The sequence below is a fragment of the Cottoperca gobio genome, chromosome 12 (assembly GCF_900634415.1).
Source record: "Cottoperca gobio chromosome 12, fCotGob3.1, whole genome shotgun sequence".
NCBI classification, from domain to species: domain Eukaryota; kingdom Metazoa; phylum Chordata; class Actinopteri; order Perciformes; family Bovichtidae; genus Cottoperca; species Cottoperca gobio.
In genome coordinates, this window is record NC_041366.1 from 16,536,374 (window position 1) to 16,558,284 (window position 21,911).

General features: G+C 43.7%; 1 protein-coding gene across 7 annotated transcripts in view; it reads left to right on the forward strand.

Annotated features, from left to right (window-relative positions):
- LOC115016553 (probable E3 ubiquitin-protein ligase HERC1) overlaps positions 1-17,274 on the forward strand; it is a 41,225-nt gene extending 23,951 nt beyond the window's left edge. For 3 of the 7 annotated variants that reach the window (XM_029444363.1, XM_029444360.1, XM_029444365.1), the window contains 39 exons: positions 129-298; positions 858-941; positions 1,671-1,857; positions 1,950-2,077; positions 2,235-2,458; positions 2,744-3,003; positions 3,111-3,163; positions 3,245-3,442; positions 4,672-4,837; positions 4,930-5,179; positions 5,687-5,906; positions 6,016-6,293; positions 6,654-6,781; positions 7,169-7,296; positions 7,477-7,704; positions 8,165-8,292; positions 8,395-8,594; positions 8,757-8,871; positions 9,131-9,262; positions 9,406-9,504; positions 9,866-10,039; positions 10,130-10,414; positions 10,666-10,731; positions 10,935-11,060; positions 11,141-11,279; positions 11,523-11,704; positions 12,387-12,542; positions 12,646-12,768; positions 12,909-13,011; positions 13,469-13,638; positions 13,742-13,880; positions 13,975-14,144; positions 14,344-14,513; positions 14,723-14,888; positions 14,989-15,065; positions 15,171-15,423; positions 15,519-15,671; positions 16,332-16,637; positions 16,733-17,274. In XM_029444363.1, the coding sequence (XP_029300223.1) occupies positions 129-298; positions 858-941; positions 1,671-1,857; positions 1,950-2,077; positions 2,235-2,458; positions 2,744-3,003; positions 3,111-3,163; positions 3,245-3,442; positions 4,672-4,837; positions 4,930-5,179; positions 5,687-5,906; positions 6,016-6,293; positions 6,654-6,781; positions 7,169-7,296; positions 7,477-7,704; positions 8,165-8,292; positions 8,395-8,594; positions 8,757-8,871; positions 9,131-9,262; positions 9,406-9,504; positions 9,866-10,039; positions 10,130-10,414; positions 10,666-10,731; positions 10,935-11,060; positions 11,141-11,279; positions 11,523-11,704; positions 12,387-12,542; positions 12,646-12,768; positions 12,909-13,011; positions 13,469-13,638; positions 13,742-13,880; positions 13,975-14,144; positions 14,344-14,513; positions 14,723-14,888; positions 14,989-15,065; positions 15,171-15,423; positions 15,519-15,671; positions 16,332-16,637; positions 16,733-16,918 (6,520 nt within the window). In that variant the 3' untranslated portion in view covers positions 16,919-17,274. The remainder of the gene's footprint in view (positions 1-128; positions 299-857; positions 942-1,670; positions 1,858-1,949; positions 2,078-2,234; positions 2,459-2,743; positions 3,004-3,110; positions 3,164-3,244; positions 3,443-4,671; positions 4,838-4,929; positions 5,180-5,686; positions 5,907-6,015; positions 6,294-6,653; positions 6,782-7,168; positions 7,297-7,476; positions 7,705-8,164; positions 8,293-8,394; positions 8,595-8,756; positions 8,872-9,130; positions 9,263-9,405; positions 9,505-9,865; positions 10,040-10,129; positions 10,415-10,665; positions 10,732-10,934; positions 11,061-11,140; positions 11,280-11,522; positions 11,705-12,386; positions 12,543-12,645; positions 12,769-12,908; positions 13,012-13,468; positions 13,639-13,741; positions 13,881-13,974; positions 14,145-14,343; positions 14,514-14,722; positions 14,889-14,988; positions 15,066-15,170; positions 15,424-15,518; positions 15,672-16,331; positions 16,638-16,732) is intronic. The other 4 variants (XM_029444359.1, XM_029444361.1, XM_029444362.1 and 1 more) reach the window with 4 other exon arrangements.
- Positions 17,275-21,911: the final 4,637 nt, after the last annotated feature.

A 21,911-nucleotide genomic window follows, 5' to 3' on the forward strand; every position in this document is an offset into this window, starting at 1 on the left:
GAGCGTAACGTTGAGATTCAAATCATTGAATATTTCAAATGTTTGCTCAGGATTGAACAGTATGGCAGTATAGCGCCACTTGCACTTTGTTATCACTGCACATGGGGCTGTCTCTTCACTCCCTCCAGGCACATGGTGTTAACTCGGTTCCCCACGCTTACCGGCCTGGTTAGCGCTCCCCCCGTGCTGCACCCGTGCTTCAGCCTGGCCAGCTCCGCTTCCTGTGATGCCTTCACAGAGCAGCAGACCAGCTTCATGGAACCAGGTCCCTGCAGCACGCAGGCCAGAAGCAGCCTGGGTAAGAACAAACGCAGAGAGCTTCAATGGGGGAAAAGCTAAGACAACAAAACGTCTAATTGAAATATCCCCCCTTATTTTAAATGAATGACAAATGGTGCACTGTGTTAAAGAGAGTAGCTCTGCTAATCATTGCAGTCCTGCCGGTCAATTCATTTTTAAACACACTTTTTCCCCATGCTGGCTTCATATTCAAACATGCTACTAGTATGATTTGAACGTTATAGTATAAGGAGTAGATGTACGATTACTCAGTGGTCTCACATGTTCAGCTGTTTGTCTTATAACATCACGTGTTTGTCTTTGCTATTGGACAGATGATATATTTCAGCACGCATGACACAGTTTGTGCCCTCGCATGCTTGAATGGCCCCATTTCTTTCATGAGTTCTGTTATGTTTGTGCTTTTTGTAGTCTGTAAACTAATCATAAAATGTCAAAAATAATTTATTCTGACAGATTTCACTGGTCCACACGTATGAACATTTAAAAATGGAGCTGTGGGCTTGTTTTTGTTTTCTGTTTTTTTGTGTACCTTTCCTTTTCTCCTCAATCACCAGAACGGACACAAATGTTTGTCACCAGTCGGTTGCTAGAAATGGGATTCTCTATGAGACATATCTACTGGGCCATGGAGGCAGCAGGTACTGCTTTGTGGAGTGTCTCATATCACTTCATTCTTTTTCGCCTCCTGTGCTTTCTATTTTAAACGTCTGTCCTTCAATGTGTGCTGCAGCCTTCTTGTAACATGTGGAACACGGAAAAGTATAATTCTGCAGATAGGAGACTCTTCCATTATTAGTTGAAGGATTAACATGATGCTGTTACTTATGGTGGAAGTCAATTAAAGTCACAAATCAAATCAATGTGTAGCTCAGAGACTGTACCTCCTGGAGCTCTGTAACGTGTTGGACAGTTTTCACATGTGACTCACTTCTCATGGGGGGGGGGAAAAAGGAACAAATGCGAAACTCTAAAAACGTTGCACGTAGAATATATCGGCTTCTAAGACGATTTGACCACATGGTAAAGGTGAACACGTTGTGATTCTTTGCCTACACACGGCATGTATCAGTGTATATGTTATTGACAGGTACATTCACACCTTGTGATATCGTCACCGTCCCCTGTTTATAAACACAAACTCCCACATTATTCAAAGCTTCTCTCACTTACTACTTCAGTTTCTTTACCCTTGTCACGCACTCTGTATCATCATCAGAGCAGATGTGCCAGTCTGACCTCAGACAGTGACCAGACGCATGATCACCTGGTGGTGATGTCCAACACGGATTAGAACATGTACCACGCCGTGATGCATCTTTTTCCTTTTAAACTCTTGACACTTTGAACTTCCCTGTGGTCCCTCCCAGATGTAGCAGGTGACTTGGACTCTCAAACCATCGAGGTGTTGGCCAGCTGGATGCTAGAGCACCCCCTGACGGAGGAGCAGCAGGCAGGAGAGACATCCAGACCGGAGGGTGCTCCTGAGACGCCGTCGCCAGATGGGCCGGAGACGGTGCAATGTCCCGAGCGGGCCACCAGTCAACTCAATGAAAGGTCAGCGGTTTGAAAAACACATTTTTAATTTGGTTCAGTTATTATTGTGATGAATACAACCAGTAGACGGACTGTATGTTTTTTGTTTCTAGTCTGTTGCCAGGGCTCGACTGGATAGAGAGGGAGAACTTCTTAGACGTCCACCTGACCAGGAACAGACCTCCTCCAGCACGCCGGCGACGCTCAGGCCCGAGCCAGAGGACCTCTTTTCGACGGGCAGGTCAGAGTCACAGCATTGAACAAGAAATACACATCGAAGCTCATGTGTGGCATTTAGAGCAGACATTACCTTCCATTACCTTATTGAAATATTGTGATCAACCTGTGCTGTGACTCGAAATAAAAAGCCTTTACCAACTGTTCATTTTCATTTGAAGCAAACACCATCTTTTCAGACTTGCCATCACCCAACCCCCTCCCGCAGCTGTACCAGCAGCACACATCGGTCAGCGATTGGCCAGAGCAGGTGGAGTTTCATCCGTACTCCACTGAGGAGTCAGAGCTGGGCTACATGGACGACCCGAACCATGAAGAAACCTACGAGGACCTGCTCACCCTCTCTTTCTTCAGCTTGGAGAGAGACACGCTCCAGATAGTAGAGGTGACACACGCACACGCACACATCACCAAGGCTGCGAGACATAAACATAACAGAAAAAACTGTTTGTGATTACTTTGGTTATGCAAGTCATGATTTGAACTCACTGTAGGTGTGTTTATTTGTAATAAAAACCTGAGTGGAAACGATGACATTAAAAAAATTATAATAATCGGAAATATTGCGTGGTTCATGGTTTGTTTGAAACATACATGTAAGCCTGATTTGTTCTCACCTTGCCCTCATCACTAGAGATATCATGATCCATCTTATTGCCCTTTATCATAGGCCGGAGAAGAACACAGTCAGATGGTGAAGTGTGAGCTGTGCAACACTCTTACCCTGCAATTCAACAACCACATAAAGCGCCGTCACCCAGGTTGCGGTCAGAGTGCTGCACGCAAGGGCTACGACAGCACCGGGGCCTACGTGGATGTCTGGTTCAAAGGGGAGTGTGGCTCCAACTTCCCCTTCTACCTCCTCTGCAGCTCCTGCAGGGAAAAGTATCTGGCTGCAAACTTGAGCGACCCAAGTTCTAAATATGAAAGGTATAGCAGATAATACAGGAAATGATGGAAAACGCACTACGCATAGCGGTTAATAATGGTAATGTATTGTAGTGTTATTTATCACTGTTGTCTTCCTTGTGCGTCAGGATTAAAGGTCTGACATCTGATTTGATTGGCCAGTTGGACAGCACTTCTGATGGTAGGGAAGGTCACTCTGAAATGAAAGTAGTACAGCAGTTTAAGATGATTCTTATAATATGGATGGATTCTGTTTGCTCAGATGATTGGGAAATGAGCCACCAAGACGAGTGTGACACAGACAAGTTGACCGGACTGGAGGACTTTGGGCTTTTGCTGCGACCACTGGGGCTGACGGAGAAGAAGCTGGTGCCAGACCCCATTGCCTTCACTGAGCCGGATCCCCTCGGAGCCCTCGTTTACAGCTCAGCTGACCCCAGGAGAGCAGTAGCTACCAAAGGTATTATGTTTGGGTATAGAAAGACCAAAAATCCTCTCATTTGCTAAATGCATTTTTAGTGACTTTAAGTTCAAAAGTGTCTCGACAAATGTTTGTAGTTAGAACACACTGAAGATAACCTCATTGAAAAGTAAGGTTGTGCATATGATGCATGATATTTATGACGGGTGCAGAACGATTCTATGGAAACCTGTTGATGAGGGAACAGACAAACAGTATCCTGTTTAAAGGGCCGAGCCGGGGCACTTTCAAAGACAATAGACCAGACTGGCATCGCGTCATCAAGCGCCTGTTGGGGGAAATAATCACATTAGATACGTGAATATGCAATGTCAATGGTGACAGTTACTACTGATGGATAGCGAGCTTAAGTGGGAGGCCGCTGCAGTACTACAGTATGATCGTCGTCTCTATTCGTCGGCTATTAACAGGTTGGTTATTTACAGACAACACTTGACCTGTGATACCTGGTGATTCAAATAACTATGTATAGATGTCTGGATAGGCAATATCCAGCCCCTGTGTTGGGTCATTGATGCTCTCTTGGACAGGGAAACACTGAAGGGGCATGATAGCAAAGTCTCAAAATAAATATTAGACATATGTATCAAAACTGTTATGCAAAAACGACAAATTGCATTACATTTATAGGATCTTCGGTTTTCTATCCCCCAAAAACAGGTACCCGAATGTGCTGGTCTGGTCTATGCATAAACACACATAAAGTTCTTAATGTAAAAAGAATACACTATTTGCATCAGTCAACATTGCCTCTGCATGATTTCTTTCTGCAGGACTAGGACACTCGGACAAACCAACCACCACAATTATAATTCTGTTATCCGCACAACTCTAAATATCAAATTGTTGGCCATACACGTAAACATGACTCCATAGCTAACTGCGTTCTTGTTCATGTTGCTGTAACTTTCTCTCTGATGAAAGATTTAGCCCACTCGTAACACACACCCACGTTCCCTCTGCGTTTGTTGGCAGCAGGAGAATCCAACCACAGCCAAACTCACTGCAGCAGAGTGACTCACCTCTCGTTTATCATAGCTGGGCATCACAAGCACACATAAAGCAGTCCCAGTTGTCCCATGTGATCCAGTGTTTTGACTGTTTTGAAGATGGCATATGAAGCTGTGAGTTTATCTATATGTATCAGGGGTTTGTGCAGTGATTTACTATAACATAATGCCTTTTTGTTCTGTGTGTTTCCTCACTAGGGAATGCTCTTGTTGAGCAGAAGACCTCTCTGAGCCTTGGACAGCAGGCAGTATCACTCAGGGACTCTCATGATAGACTAAAAGCTTTAAGAAGAGTCACCTCCACAGCCCAGATTCTGCTAGCGTACAGCATGGTGATGAGAGCACTGTCTCAAACTGCCTCCAGGTACGTTTGACCAGAACATATAGCCCTTATGATTACTTTTTTTGCACCAATGCAATGTGGTTTCAAGAGTCTTCTTTTCTCTGCCTCTCCAGTGCGTCAGTGTGCAGCCACTCTAACGGACTCGAGTCCTTGGGTCTGGCAGATATCCGTATCCTGGTTCGGTTAATGACTCTCGCAGCAGGGGGCAGGGCTCACACCTGTGTGGACAGAGAGTCAGGTATGAAGGGGCTGCCGACAGAGCGCAACAACTCCACCTGCCTCAGCTTTCTTACCTCAGCCATCGGCGGTGTGGTGTCCCACAGCCCTACTGCTTACAGGCAGCTGGTGGAGATATGCACTCAGGTCAGTTTTCTTCAATTAATCCACTAATTATAAATACTGTATATGCCGATTACTAGGTCTGGGAAATATCACAATAACAATAATCAATTATATATGACAAAGTGACCCCAGGGGGTCCGCGGAGGTACTGCAGGGAGATCGCAAAATTGTTTGTAGATAAAGTAAACAAAAAAAAAAAAATATATATATATATATATAAATGTAATATTTATTTTATTAATACAAAATATTTCTGGTTGAACATCTGCTTAGATATCTTCAGTTGTAGATTTTCTCCGTTTAGTTATATGTGAATCAGGCCATATATGTTAATTACAAACTGCTATGAGAGTTACTTTAGGTCAGTAAAAGACTTTACAATGTATACATTTGATTTATTGTTAAGCCCTACTCTTTATACATGAGGAAATTATAATCCATTTAAAGATGTGATTATCTGGTATTATTGAATTGTGAACAAATGTAACTTCTAAAACTAAAATATCTTTTTGATATTACTGCCTGTAGGACCTGATGGCAGCAGCTACAGGGGTGAACATTGGGGCCATCAGCGACCCGCAGCAGAGAGATTTTCTTAACTCCAGTCTAACCGCTGCCTCCCAGCAACAGAAGGACTACAATGAGCAGATGCCCCCTACGTTCCTGGTCACTCAAAATCTAGTGTCCCTGCTCACTGATAAGGGTGTTCACTGCTCCAGCCCAGATAAGGCAGCGCACGAGGCTAATGGTGAGAGAAAGAAGTTCACTTAGATAGTTGTCTTAATTATTTATTACAGTGTTTGAAAACTTGTGATTTTTGTAATTCATAGTAGCTCTCCTCTGCACGTGTGGCCTAGATACAGGAAACCAAGGGGTGTCTTCTTCGTCCTTGCCTCCTTCCCCTTTACCCCACCTAAGTGCCAGAGTGGGTCCTCTGGAGCTGGCTAATGCGCTGGCAGCATGCGTCCTCTCTGCCAGGCTGACCAGTAAACATCGCCAGTGGGCAGCGCAGCAGCTGGTGCAGGCTTTGGCTGCCACAGGAAGGGACGGTCCCAATCGGCCACAAACATACAGTGACCTGGCTGGAGACTTGCGCAAAAGTCCTCTGAAGAGGCTGGAAGGTCATTACAACAACGTGAGGGATTCGCTATGTAATCTGCACTATAACATGACGTGTATTGTTTTTGTTGTAACCTTATTGGTCAAACAGGATGAGATGTTTTGTAGATTTCTTAAAGCCAGAGCCATCCAGTAACAGTGAGCCAACAATGTGCACTTAAGCTGGAGAATACTAAGAAATGACCATTACTGTGCAGAGCAGTAAGTGGTCGGAGATGAGATTGAATGAATAATGAATAGAAAGCAATCTGTGAGAAACAGACAAGACTCCTTGAACCTGGGGAGAACTCGGCCACCAGCACATTTCAGTAATACATGCAGCGGGGACAGGTTTGGTATTTCACAACCCATCATGAGAGGTTTCTGTTCTGTTCAGGTGACCAGCTGCTCCTGGAACAGTGACCAGAGTTTGCTGGCTACCTGCTCCCAGGACAAGGTGGTGCAGCTGTGGAGCCTCAGCCAGAACACTGTGGAGTTACAGACCACCTTCTCCTGCATCACCAGGTTTTATTTGCTCCTTTCAGTTGTATTTTGTCCATGAGGGTTTTACAGTTTAATGCTAATTCTAAAAGAATATCCATTCATATTCACTTTTTAACTCGAATGGACTGATATCATGTGTTGAGGGCTTGAACTTGGTATTAGTTTTGATTGTTTGGCTATCATGCCTTCTGTGCTGTAGCTTGTATCAACTGTGTCACAATGTAAGCTTAGATCTTTATATGTTATTGGCTATAATGGCTAAAAGGCGATGTTAGTGACTAACTGTCATAACTTTACATTTATTTTATAAAAAGATGCAGCGACAAACCTAGACATTTCAGAAGAGGTTTCTATCTCGTCAGAGAACTTATAGTTGTAAACTGTTCCTTCTTCTGACTCTTTCTTCAGTAAGACGGACAGATCAAGCAGTGACAGGGCCAGTAGGTGTCATCACATGTCTCCTGTATACTGGAGTACAGGGGGAAGCTTTCTGGCCGCCCCAGAGAACAAACACATCAACATCATGAACATAAGGGGTACGTCTGGCTTTCTGTCTCTTTACTAACATATCATAACTCTAATTTCATCACTACTATCGAGGCAGGACCCAGCTGGACCGTTTCTGGTTGCTTTCGGTTGTAACTTGAAATGTTGCAGCTTAACGACTTACCAAAAGTTATAGGATGTCTAATAATATTTTTTGTGTTACATTACAGGATCTCACTGTCACGTGGAGGCTCAGCTGTCTCGGATCACAGCCCTCTGCTGGGCTCAGACCTTCAGTTTGTGGGTTCTTGACCAGCCGGCGGCCTGTAAGAACAGACCTGCTGAGAGCCTCTTGGTGGGCCGGCTGGATGGCTCCCTCTGCTGGCTGCAGGTCACAATGCAGCAGATAGACCTGAACGTAAAGAGCACCGAACTTACCCATTGCCACAGGAAAGAGGGTGAGGGGACTGCTACAACACACACATACTGTTACAGTTTAAAACCATTAGCTTCTTACTCTAACAAAATGAAAAACGTCCATAGGTTAAATATAAAGCTACAGGCAGCAGATGATTAGCTTAGCTTAGCATACAGTCTGGAAGCAAAGGTAAAAAAGGCACCTAGCAGCACGTCTAAAGCTCACTACATGTGATATGTTGGCACAAACAGAAACAGGGATTTACTTGCAACTATTTCTTGGCTGGACTTGTTTTTTTAGGTTTAGACCGAGCCAGGCTAAGGTTTACTCTCTACTTTCAGTATGCTAAGCTAACTACCTGCTTCCTGTAGACTGATATTAAGCATACAGACTTGAGAGTGGTGTTGATCTTTTCATCTAACTCTCGGCAAGTAAAAACTGTTTTTTTTCAAAATGTCAAACTATTCATTAAAGAGATTGATCTTTCCGATCTCTCCTAGCTCCCCAGTGTGTCGCGTGGCACAGCGAGGACAAGCCTTTCGCAGTGGGCTACCCCAACGGAAAGATCCTTTTGGCCACAACTGAGATCTATGAGAATGAGCAGCCTTTAATTCTTCCAGTCTTCCAGGTTTGTTTGCAAAATGCACTCCAGAGCACAACACAAAAAGACAATGTGTGTCTCTATTTTCTCTTATTAAGACGCTATCATGCAACCCCCTTCACTCTACAGGACGGTGTAAGTTCTCTTAAATGGGACCCCACAGGACACTTGCTGCTCTGCTTGGGGAGGTCAGAGGTCGTAAAGATACTGGGACGCTCTGGCGGCACCTGGGTGACCCTCCACTCCCTCGCTCACACCAGCACCGTTAACATCGCTCAATGGTGCCCAGTCGCTGGCAGAGCACCTGATCCCAGGCTCATGGTGGCTGCGTGAGTTTACATAACTAACTCTAAATGCTGCACTACAAAGAAAATAGAAGCATGTAGTTGTAGGATGATTGCTGTAACGTGATACGTGAATACAAGAACTTTGATTGGTATTTATATGTCTTGTTGTATATTCTCATTTGAATTCTCTCCATGTTTCTTTAGCGGTTGTCAGAATGGCACTGTGCATGTCTGGACACTGCCACAGGGGGGTACTTTTGTGTCCTTGCCCAACATACTGAACAGCTCCCTGGGCCAGGATAAAAGCACTGACGTCAAGGTCAGTTTGCATCTGCTGTTGGAACCCTGGTTCTGCGATGAAATCAGTAATATTAAAAATATATTTGAGTCATTTCTATCCTTTACATTTGTTCACAATTCAATTATCCTTTAAAAGACAGGATAATTACATGTTTTAAATATATAATTAGTAGGTGTCAAAACGTCAATAAACCAAATTGAAGTTTTTTACTGGCCTAAAGATTTTATTATGGTTATTTTAGCTCATGTAATCATCCAGTTCTGTTCCTTCTCTACAGCAGGACAGTGCAAAGTGTGTGTTTGTACTTCATGGCCACATTACGGCAGTGAAGTCTCTTTCATTTTGCTCCAGCGGACTGGCTCTGGTCTCTGGAGGGATCGGGGGACTGCTCAACATCTGGTCTTTACAGGTCAGCTAACAACATTCATCAAGATCACTTACTTAACCCTCAACATTAGCAGACAATTAAACTATTATTGTGCAATATTCTAAGAATAAATCTGTCCTGATTTCTAGAGTTTTAATCCTCCTGCTTCTCTGTGCGTCTTGCAGGATGGTTCAGTCTTGCAGACAGTTACGGGTCTGGGTTCGGTCGTCAGTACCACCTGGATACCAAACTTGGGTGTCGCTGCCTGCTTTGGGAGGTCAAAGGTAATTTGGATCTTTTATAACTTCATTTTCCAAGACTCATGTGCAGTTTCTATGCTAAACTAAACTAACTGTCTCCTGGCTTTAACTTATTATTTGGCATTCTATTAATCTCCTTATCTAACCTTTGACACGAAAGCAAATAAGCATATTTTCCAGAATATCACAGTGCTTTTCTTCATCCACATTGGAGTCAAACGGTGTGTGAATGTTTACCGCTCCTGGTGAGCATGTGGCACCTTCTGTGCTACATGAATGCAGTCCATTTGCCATTCATACATTAAGTAAAAAGTACCCACCTTTTTGCAGATTGTCTTGCCTTTTGTCGCTTCACGGTTCGGTTTTGTCATTGTTTCTTCTCCAGGATGTTTTGTTGATCTGCTGCACCCCTGACTGGATCGGTCAAAACCATGTGCTCGCCTCCTGTCGCATGGTCCTCAGAAGCCAGAACATCCTGGGTCTAAATCGGGCACCCTGTTTGGCCGTCTTCCTGGAGAGGCTGCCCTTGCTGTTGCAGGCGCAGTACAGCTATGAGCGGGTCATTACTGAAGCTTTATATAGTTTCTTGTTCTGTTGGTTTGTGGGCCTCAGCTGAGACGTGATTTTTGAATTTTGTCTCTTAACGCAGACCCATGTGGCAGCCGGTGACCAGCTAGTCCACAGTGCCTTCCTGCAGAGCCTGGCCTCCTTGACTGTTGGATTGTCCTTAGAGAAACACCTGTGCCGTTACCCACGCCCTCCACACCACACAAGTCCTGATGCCCACTGCTGCCCTTCAGAGTGGAGCTGGCTCGCCACTTACGCCACTACTGTCCGCAGCGCTGAGGCTATTGCCAGCGGTACTGCCTTCCCAGAATCCTTCAATCTTTCAGAGTTTCAGGAGGTGGATGTCGTTGAAATCACCAAAGCACTAGTGAGTGGTGACAATCGTCTTTGTGCGTGTGTGTATCCGTCTGTCCGCTGTAAATCTTGCATACTACTAGACCCATCAGCCTAATACTTTTTGTACCAATTTAGAAAATGTTTAGAGATCTGTACTCTACTGAGGGAACGTTTCTAGTTTTATTAGGAAATTGTTGGACATGTTTTATGAATCTGAATTGACTGCAATAGACACAAGTTTCCCCAATGTAGGCATCTGTTGACAGACTTCTCTCTCTTTAGGACAATAGTAAGTGGAGCTTCAGGATGGATGAACAGCTGATGTCATGGGCCACCATCAGACCAGAGGTAACCACTCAGCCGTTTTTAAAACGGTACACCGAACACACAATAAGGATGCTTTCTTTAACTTACATTTCTCTTTAGTTCACCGTCTGTCCGCACAATGAGATAGTGTTTTCTTTTAGCTGGAGAGTGTTAGAATAGATTTATAGATACATATATACACAGTATATAGTTGTAAATTCAATTTCCCCTGCTGTGTTTCTTAGGACTGGCAACTAGGGGGGAAGAGTGAGGTGTACTTGTGGGGGAACGGACGTTATGGGCAGCTGGCAGGAATGGGAACCAACCTCATGATGCCGACTCTTGCACCCTCTCTGTTACAGACACAGCAGGTAACAACTTTTTCACTCAGGACACTTTCTCCTTGGTCTCTACTCTTCACTCATTTTTCTCTGTTCTCATTGTCTTTCAGGTTGTGTGTGGACAGAACTGTTCCTTCCTGGTCCAGTCCAATGGGACCGTACTGGCCGTAGGAGAAGGACAATATGGCAGACTGGGCCAGGGGAATTCTGATGATCTATATGTCCCCACTATCATCTCTGCTTTTCAAGGTACACTTTTTATCCAGGGCCGAAGAACTCGTGTCAGAGCCGTTCTGCTTTTGGATGTTTTTCACGAATTTGCATTCTTACCTCAAGCGATGTTTGTATCCACAACAGAAAGAGGAAAAAACACATTTTCATTGCAGTTCTGCAATTTAATGTGGTGGCTTCTACTTAGGGCTAATTAATGATGTTTCTCCTTATTCTTAGTTTTATAAGTTGAGCTTTACTGAGTCTTTGATCTGCGAGCAGGATATGTGGTGACTCAGCTGGTGACGTCCTGTGGATCCGATGGACACTCCATGGCCCTGACTGAGACTGGGGAGGTGTTCAGTTGGGGAGATGGAGATTTCGGAAAACTGGGCCACGGCAACAGTGAAAGGCAGAGGAGACCCAAACAGATAGAGGCCTTACAAGGAGAAGAGGTCGTACAGGTAAAAATAAACCCGATTTTGAAGTCCAAAAAAGTTCCAACAGAGCTACGTCTGAAGTGTTTGTACAGTTTGTCAAAAAAGATATTGAATCGCAGGAACGTTTTCTACACGTAATACCTGTTTTTCAATGTCATATTGTTGAGTTTGGTGTTTTTATGCAAAACAAAGAATATTTGTGTTATGATATTTTGATTATGGGTCAATTTTATATACACAAATGTAGATTTCTTTTTAAGTTGCTCCATTTGACTTGAAAATCTTCTTTCAATTCTAAAATAACTTAAAAAGAGGAGTTTATTTTGTTATTTTTTGTTAAATGTTGAATAAGCCCCCTGAAGTTAAGTTTAAGTTATGTTTTATTTATTTTATTGTATTCATTACTATTATTATTATTATTATTATTATAATTATTATTATTATTATTATTATTATTATTATTATTATTATTATTATTATTACTATTTATTGTATTTAGTTGTAACTTTTATTTTCCCCCGTTCTCCTTCTCAGTCTGCTGTTTGTGATTATTGTTAGATGTGTTTAACAATGACAATGCCTCTTTGTTATTTGAAGATGTTCAATAAAGTTTAAAAATATATATAAATACAATTGAAATGTTAGACAAATGAATGAATCTCTATATTTTCTGAAACTTCCATATTGCTTTTCTGTCTCTTCCCAGCTTGCTTGTGGTTTCCGGCACTCAGCTGTAGTAACAGCAGACGGGAAACTGTTCACCTTCGGCAGTGGTGAGTCTGGTCGTCTGGGTCAAAGGTCAACATCCAACAAGATGCTGCCTGAAAGGGTTGCTGCTCTGGAGGGATATCATGTGGGACAGGTAAGAAACAGGCTGTGTTTGCTTTAATTAAACTCTGACGGTGATGCGGTCTCCACAGTTTTTTTATATTACGCAACAAAGCTAACGTGGTTATCTTTCTCAGGTGTCCTGTGGTCTCAACCACACACTGGTGCTGTCCCTGGATGGCATGCTTGTGTGGGCATTTGGAGATGGCGATTATGGCAAACTGGGAACAGGCTCCTCTACAGCTAAATACTACCCTCAGGTGCGTTAACGGTGACAAAGGCTCAAATGAAGGGACTTTTTTATCCATGGCTTTAAGTATTTATTCACTTATTTCAGTTTACATTGAACGCTTTTATAGAGTATAGATGAAATATTATTTTTGGCTGTTCCTATTTTCAGAAAGTGGAGCAGCTTTGCAACAAGGGAATTAAGAAGGTCAGTTGTGGAACTCAGTTCTCTGTGGCGTTGGCCTGTGATGGACATGTTTACACATTTGGACAAGGTACGTTTTTTACAAGTGGTGGGAGAAATATTGTTGTTGAACGGTCTTTATTCACTTGCAGTGTTTCTTACTTAGTGTAAATAATGCAATTGGAAATGCTTAACTTGACCCTTTAAAAAACATATGAAGATTTCATCTAATCTCGTTTGTACATACATCATAAAAGTGTAAAAATGTTTGTAGTTGTCCTAAACCCGAACTTTTCAAATACGACACATTGGGTATTTAAGTAATTCAAAAAGGATTTATTACCTGGGTCTTTTGGATCTGTACTAAAGTACAATTTTGAGATGCTTGTAATGGAGTATTTCCATGTTATGCTACTTTATACTTCTATTCCACTACATCTCAGAAGGAAATATTGTACCTTTTACTTGATTCAGATTATTAATACAACATATAAATCAACTAATAAATGATGTATTGACGCTCAGGCCTCCTTTTGTTCATCCTGCAGAGCGTCTGATCGGCCTGCCGGACTCCATGCTGAAGAATAAATCCTGCCCCCAGGTGGTGCCGTCTCTGGAGGGGCTGTTCATAGAAGACATTGCTATGGGCTGTGAACATGTGCTCGCCCTGTCCTCCACTGGAGACGTCTATGCCTGGGGCTGCAACAGTGAGGGACAGGTATCCAACGTCTTCTAATATAAAACTATAAACGTTGACAATCTTGAGGTTTGCTTTCATTGCACATCAGAAACACTATTGTTGTCTCATGTGTGTGTTCCAGCTTGGCCTTGGACATTCCAACACAGTGAAGGAGCCCACGCTCATAACAAGCCTCCAGGGGAAAAACATAAGACAGATCTCAGCTGGCCGCTGTCACAGCTCAGCATGGACCACCCCCTCTACCTCGATGAAAAACTCAGGTACACACTCAGTCCTGCAGTACACGCACAAATACTCTTTGTACCTATGATCCATGAAAGGGATTGGGATTCAATGTGTCGCCTTCATCTCCAGGTGGCTCTGGAAGTTTCCAGCTAGGCCTTCCCCAGTCAGTTCCTCCCCAGTACAACACTCTGAAAGACTGCAGCCCTGATGTCCTCAGCATGCGCCTCAGGGTACTCTACCACTTCTCTGACCTCATGTACAAGTCCTGGAGGCTGCTCAACCTCGACACCAAGAATCCGGTAAATGTTGATTCCATTTTTTGCCCTTTTTAATCTGTTAAAATAAATATTAGGATACATTTCTTTGGGGGGGAATTCCTGCTTAGAATCATGCACCTGCTCTTTGTTAGTCTTAGCTGTGCTTCACTGTCATTTGTGTTTTATTGTAATGCCTCATTCACTTCCTCCTTCTTTATTCCCTGTCCTGCACTGTATCCAGGTGTCCACGTCACGCTATAGTTCAGGGACGTCAGCCATCATTCGGGGGGATCTCAGAGGTCTTCTGTCGCCCAAGGTCAACACTCTGCCTCTAGTGCGCTCCATCGGCAGAACTATGACCCAGGGCAAAACATACGGCCCACAGATAACTGTGAAACGGATTTCCACACGGTAAGGACGACCATAATATTCAGACCGCTGGCAGAATCTGAATGTCTCGTAAAACGGGCCAAACGCTGGGCTAATTCGCATTTCAGGACTTGTGTCCGGCACCTTAGTTGTTTTGGTTGTATGTTGCCATTTTGCAGTTTGTTTTTTATATCTGATGGTATTTGTTCGTTAACACTTTGATCGATGTCCTCTCCTTTACGCTCCCACAGAGGGCGTTCGAGCAAGCCCATCTTTGTGCAGATCGCAAAGCAAGTGGTGAGCCTGAATCCTCTGGAGCTGCGGCTTCCGTCACGAGCCTGGAAGGTCAAGCTTGTCGGAGAGGGAGCCGACGATGCCGGAGGAGTGTTTGATGACACCATCACTGAGATGTGCCAGGTTAGGATGGAAACCACGCAGGTCTCAACAGAGATAACTAAAAAGGCAGCCTGGAATATTCTCTGCTTTTTGTAAATTGACAATAATATGTTTTCACCAGGAGTTACAGTCTGGTGTGGTGGAACTCCTGATTCATACTCCCAACAGCTTTGCAGATGTGGGCAGTAACACTGACAGGTGCAGTTTATGTTTTTAATAGTCCCCAACAGAAACAGTTCAAGCATAACGAAACATCACATTTCACAATCTTTACCTCTTCCGTTGGGCTGTGTACCGCAACAGGTTCCTGTTGAACCCAGCGGCACTCTCAGAGGATCACATGGTCCAGTTTCGCTTCCTGGGCATCCTCATGGCTGTGGCCATCCGCACCAAGAAACCTCTGGACTTGCATCTGGCTCCATGGGTGTGGAAGCAGCTCTGCTCGATGCCATTGGGGGGGGCTGACCTGGAGGAGGTGGATCTGCTCACCCACCGCACCCTCCAAGGCATCCTTCACCTGGAAAACAGTGGAATCACTGAGGATAATTTCCATGTGGTGAGATGTTATACAACTTGTTTTAATACCTTTCTTTTATATTCTGTATCACAACTTCCTTTTTCTCTGCTAACCTTTGTTCACTCCCTCTGAAGATGATCCCACTAGACTCCTTAATGGCCCACAGTGCAGATGGAAGGCTGGTACCTATAGTTCCCGGAGGTCAAAACATCTCGCTGACCTTCGCCAACCGGACTGAATATGTGGAGCGAGCTCTACACTACAGGCTGCATGAAATGGATTCACAGGTTTGATGGGTTTGAACTGTTAACGGGGACATATCATGAGAAACTCGCTTTTTCATGTGCACGTACATTTGGGTATCTGGAGTGCCTCATCAAACTGTAAGCTGTAGACATGGGGTTTAACAAGCCATTCAGATTTGGCCTCATAAGAATATATCGGCCCGCATTTGAGTATCTCCACCAACGGCTTGAGAACACTTGCAAAGGTGCACCAAAACTTTCTCGAAAAATGCAATCATTTTTTGGAGGGGCTTAAAGAGACAGGCGCTAAATCATGTAAGACAGAGGGTGAATACAGGTATATTCAGACAAACAGTTATGAGAATAATAATGGTTTTTGAACATTAAAGCATGTAAAAGTATTCGAGTATAATTAACTGTAACATCATATTTCTTTAGGATACACCAAAGTGGCTGGATTAAAATTAATTTACCAAATTTACCAAACAGACCTGACCCACATGGATGATATTGTTATACCATAAAAACTTTGGTGGTGATTTCTCTCCACTGTATGTGAAACTCATCCATTTTAAACACCCAGTCTGCCCACCAGTTTCCATTAGTGCTCACCAGACAGACTGTTTGTTGTGCCGTTGTTCCCTTTATGTCCTCTTCAGAAGTATCAAAGCTTACGTTGTTTTTTTTTTATTTGGTGTCCAGGTGGCAGCAGTCAGAGAGGGCATGTCCACCATCATCCCTGTGCCCCTCCTCTCCCTGCTCACAGCACAGCAGCTGGAGCAGCTGGTCTGTGGCCTGCCAGAGGTCTCTGTTGAGATGCTGAAGAAGCTGGTCCGTTACCGTGACATCACGGAGAGCCACCAGCTCGTTGGCTGGTTTTGGCAGAGCTTGGAGGAGTTCACCAATGAGGAGCGAGTGCTTTTCCTACGTTTCGTCTCTGGCCGGTCCAGGTTGCCTTCCAACCCCGCGGATATCACGCAGAAGTTCCAAATCATCAAGGTTGACCGGGTGAGGTCATCTCACAAAATCACAAACCCGTTCACAAGGTGAAACGTATTACTAGTAAAAATAATAAACTTTTGTTCCCTTATCGTTTCCTTCAGCCCGTCAACGGCCTCCCCACTGCACAGACCTGCTTCTTCCTGTTTCGCCTGCCGCCGTACACGAGCCAGGCCATCCTTGCCGAGCGTCTGCGTTACTCCATCCACAACTGTCCCTCCATCGACATGGACAACTACATGCTGACCCACAACACCGACCCAGTGGACAGCTCCGACGCAGATGACTGAAGCGGCCAAACTGCGGTCAGCCGGGTGATGAATGTATCTTCTCCCATGCCATGCACATTATGCACTGAACACAGATTTTTATTCGCCAAACCTGTAAGGTAGTGTACCGTTTATATGTTGGTTAATTTAAAGATATGTGTAGTTTTGGTTCTCTAACTGTGCAAGGTGTTGTAATTATTACAGTGCTTACTCTGAATCAAAAACTACAGGGATACAGAATAAGAGTTTTTTTAAATGTAGGTGAATAAGCCACAATAAAGAAGTTAATGTGCCTGTTTGTTTGAAAATATGTAATAATTTAATGACCTGTCCCACACAGGCAGTATTATTGTAAAATAAAAGTGTTTAAATAAGGATTTTGGTGTTTTGTGTTTCTACATCCAAATGCAAATAAAGAAAATGTTATACATCATGAGAAGTACATACGTTCAGATTATGAATTAGGTGAGAAGTCTATTAGGTAAGTGAACACAAAAGCTTGCTCGTCTCTAGCTGTGGATGAGATTTCTGCCAATAGAAACAACACAAGCAAATGAAGAAACATCTTCACCAACCTGAAGCTCGAAACAACGGAAACAGTTTCAAGGTGACACAAAAACGTGATTCACACGGCTGAGGCCATGCTCTCTGTGGCCATGCTCTCTGTGCTCATTCTCTCTGTGCTCTCTGTGGCCATGCTCTCTGTGCTCTCTGTGCCATGCTTTCTGTGGCCATGATCTCTGTGCTCTCTGTGGCCATGCTCTCTGTGCTTTCTGTGGCCATGCTCTCTGTGCTTTCTGTGGCCATGCTCTCTGTGCTTTCTGTGGCCATGCTCTCTGTGCTTTCTGTGGCCATGATCTCTGTGCTTTCTGTGGCCATGATCTCTGTGCTCTCTGTGGCCATGATCTCTGTGCTTTCTGTGGCCATGATCTCTGTGCTCTCTGTGGCCATGCTCTCTGTGCTTTCTGTGGCCATGCTCTCTGTGCTTTCTGTGGCCATGCTCTCTGTGCTCTCTGTGGCCATGATCTCTGTGCTTTCTGTGGCCATGATCTCTGTGCTCTCTGTGGCCATGATCTCTGTGCTTTCTGTGGCCATGATCTCTGTGCTCTCTGTGGCCATGATCTCTGTGCTCTCTGTGGCCATGATCTCTGTGCTTTCTGTGGCCATGATCTCTGTGCTCTCTGTGGCCATGATCTCTGTGCTTTCTGTGGCCATGATCTCTGTGCTCTCTGTGGCCATGATCTCTGTGCTCTCTGTGGCCATGCTCTCTGTGCTTTCTGTGGCCATGCTCTCTGTGCTTTCTGTGGCCATGCTCTCTGTGCTTTCTGTGGCCATGATCTCTGTGCTTTCTGTGGCCATGATCTCTGTGCTTTCTGTGGCCATGATCTCTGTGCTCTCTGTGGCCATCATCTCTGTGCTTTCTGTGGCCATGATCTCTGTGCTCTCTGTGGCCATGCTCTCTGTGCTTTCTGTGGCCATGCTCTCTGTGCTTTCTGTGCCATTCTTTCTGTGGCCATGATCTCTGTGCTCTCTGTGGCCATGCTCTCTGTGCTTTCTGTGCCATGCTTTCTGTGGCCATGCTCTCTGTGCTTTCTGTGGCCATGCTCTCTGTGCTTTCTGTGGCCATGATCTCTGTGCTCTCTGTGGCCATCATCTCTGTGCTTTCTGTGGCCATGATCTCTGTGCTCTCTGTGGCCATGATCTCTGTGCTTTCTGTGGTCATGATCTCTGTGCTCTCTGTGGCCATGATCTCTGTGCTCTCTGTGGCCATGCTCTCTGTGCTTTCTGTGGCCATGCTCTCTGTGCTTTCTGTGGCCATGCTCTCTGTGCTTTCTGTGGCCATGCTCTCTGTGCTTTCTGTGGCCATGATCTCTGTGCTTTCTGTGGCCATGATCTCTATGCTTTCTGTGGCCATGATCTCTGTGCTTTCTGTGGCCATGCTCTCTGTGCTCTCTGTGGCCATCATCTCTGTGCTTTCTGTGGCCATGATCTCTGTGCTCTCTGTGGCCATGCTCTCTGTGCTTTCTGTGGCCATGCTCTCTGTGCTTTCTGTGCCATGCTTTCTGTGGCCATGATCTCTGTGCTCTCTGTGGCCATGCTCTCTGTGCTTTCTGTGCCATGCTTTCTGTGGCCATGCTCTCTGTGCTTTCTGTGCCATGCTTTCTGTGGTCATGCTTTGTGTGCTTTCTGTGGCCATGCTTTGTGTGCTTTCTGTGGCCATGCTTTCTGTGCTTTCTGTGGCCATGCTTTCTGTGCTTTCTGTGGCCATGCTTTCTGTGCTTTCTGTGGCCATGCTTTCTGTGCTTTCTGTGGCCATGCTTTCTGTGCTTTCTGTGGCCATGCTTTCTGTGCTTTCTGTTGCCATGCTCTCTGTGCTTTCTGTGGCCATGCTTTCTGTGCTTTCTGTGGCCATGCTTTCTGTGCTTTCTGTTGCCATGCTTTCTGTGGTCATGCTTTGTGGCTTACGAGGTTACTGAAGTGCTATCCGTCATTGTGAGGTATGATTCAGATATTTTCCAGCTTTTTTTCAACACCACTGACAGATAAACCGCCTTCAATAAATTCATAATCCACAAATGGCAACGACAAGCGATGCGTGTCCCAGCCTTGTGCATCACTTTTTAAGTGTCACCGGAAACAGTTTGTTTTGTTGTTTGCTTCTTGCAGCTTTTGTGTCATCAAGTTGATATTTCCTTTGCTTGTATTGTGTATTTGCTTCAGGCCACCGTAGATTTCACATACATGGACAATTGCATTTTGAGTGTAAATAAAGCTTTCTGCTGGCAGTAGAAAGAAGTTGGGTTTTAGTTGTAATTTAAAAATGATATTACTGTATTAATGCATGACAAGAAAATCCTCAATTGCTGCTGTTCTTTATTATTCTACAATTTATGGGCAGTGGCTGAATATAATATTTTAAAATAATGTTTTTAAATGCACCTGGCTCGGGCTATATGTTGGTTCATAGTCTTGCGCAATGTCAAGTCAGTGTGGGAACACAATGCGCATGCTCAAAGCCGTTGGCAATCAACAGAATCATGAATGAACGTATTGGGTCGGCACACATTCGATACCACAGTGGTGCTAGAAAGATTGTCTGTTGCCCTGCTGCAATTTGATTGGCTATGGGCCAACTACTGTTGTCTTTTGTTAGTAGTTGTTAGAGGATACAGCACACATTTAAAAGTCTGCTTTTCTGACTACAAGTCAGCAGTATATTGTTACAAACAAAAATAAGCAGATTTGACGTGGAGTGTTTTTCCGTGAAAATGGCTAACTGCTAGCTTTCTTCTGACTGCTAGCTTGTCAGAGGCAACGCTGTTTTACTTATTGTGTGTCCAAATTGTACCCGGTCAAGAACACACATTCAGCATCTCAAGCATCTTTCTGGGAGGATTACAAAACATGTACGCAGGACAACGCGCGGAATTGGGCTAGCCCGACAGAGCTAACAGAGCTAACCCAAACTGACAGCGTACACAAACGTGGACGTGAACAGGAGAACTGTGCTCAGTGTAAATTGTGTGAAATAAGTGTGAAATAACACATTATGTGAAGTGTGTAACTTCTGGTTTTGAATCTGTCCAAAAGGTTGTTGCCCCACCATTTCTTTTCCACCTCAAAATATTTGATTGTTATTTAGCGGTTAGTTGTTTTAACATCTTAAGCTAACATTTGCTAATTAGCAATAAACACACTGTACTTCTATTTTAATAGAAACAAATAATGTCAATAATCTCTCAACCTCATGTTGGTACAAACGGTGAAGTAATTGAATCACCAGAGTCAGCAGAATAAGTTCTATGGAAACCATGATTGTCTGTACAAAAGTAATAGAATCACTGAATAAGTTTTCACCTGCTGGTGGAACTAGTAATCTTTTTATAACATCACCTCTGAGATGAAAAACTATTGCAACTTTGGCAGAAAATAGTGTTTATGTAGAAAGCCAGCATTCATATTAAATAAGCTGATTTAGAAAAAGAGGTTTTCAGGGCCTTTTTGTTATTACATTTCCATTAACCGAAAGCCTCCACAACACACAGAGCAACAACTTCTCTAATACAAAAAGAGATCTTAATTCAATTCCCCTGAGTCTAATGTTGTCCTGACTCAGCACAGCTGGTGCGTCTGCAATTTGTCTGTGCTACTGAGAGGTATGTCTGTGGTGACCTTATTACCCATCTGTTTCCCTGCGTGCCATGTGGCCAGTAAGGCAGAATTCAACCTGCAGTCAGCAGCCCTGCAGCTGAGAGAGGGGGGCTTCTTCACAAGAGCCCTCACCAAGTATAAATATAACATCCATCTATCAACTTAACAAGTACACAGAATTTAGAAAGGCCAGGTCATTTAATTTAAATACTTTGTGCTGAATTAAACTGGAAGTCTTCCGGTTATTGCATGTGTGAATTTAGGTATTTTACATTAAAACCTATTGAAAATACATGTTCACACAGGAGTCATTTAAGGAAACTGGAAAGGACATACAGTACCATACACTAAGTTGTAATGTATATCAAACCACACAAATACAACCACAAAGAAAATAATTACAATAGTTACTCGCTTGAAAAATACAATTTGTATCTGATTTAGACCTCTTTGCCAAAAGGTTATTACCTGGCCCTGAAAGGAACTTTAATATCCCTGCTTTCACTTTTACTTCTTTGTCAAGTCCGCGTAAAAGGAGAGTTAGGAAGAGAGTACAAATACCAAATATGGTTTGAGTTGCAGGAATACACTTTTAAAACGAACAAATTAAATCCTCTAGGCATCTAAATTAGCACATTCTCTGTCAGGCAGTGTTATCTCATCATTTTTTTATGTGTAAAAGCACAGTTCGGGAATCTTCTTATACACGACTATCACTCCCTTAATCATATAAGCCAAGGCCTTCAAATTAATATTTTATATAGACTGATATAATATTCCTGCCGCTGCAAAACCTTTGCTATATAATAATTAGGAGTGGCAGATCAATACTGTTGACATACTGTAAGACAAGCTTTAGTTT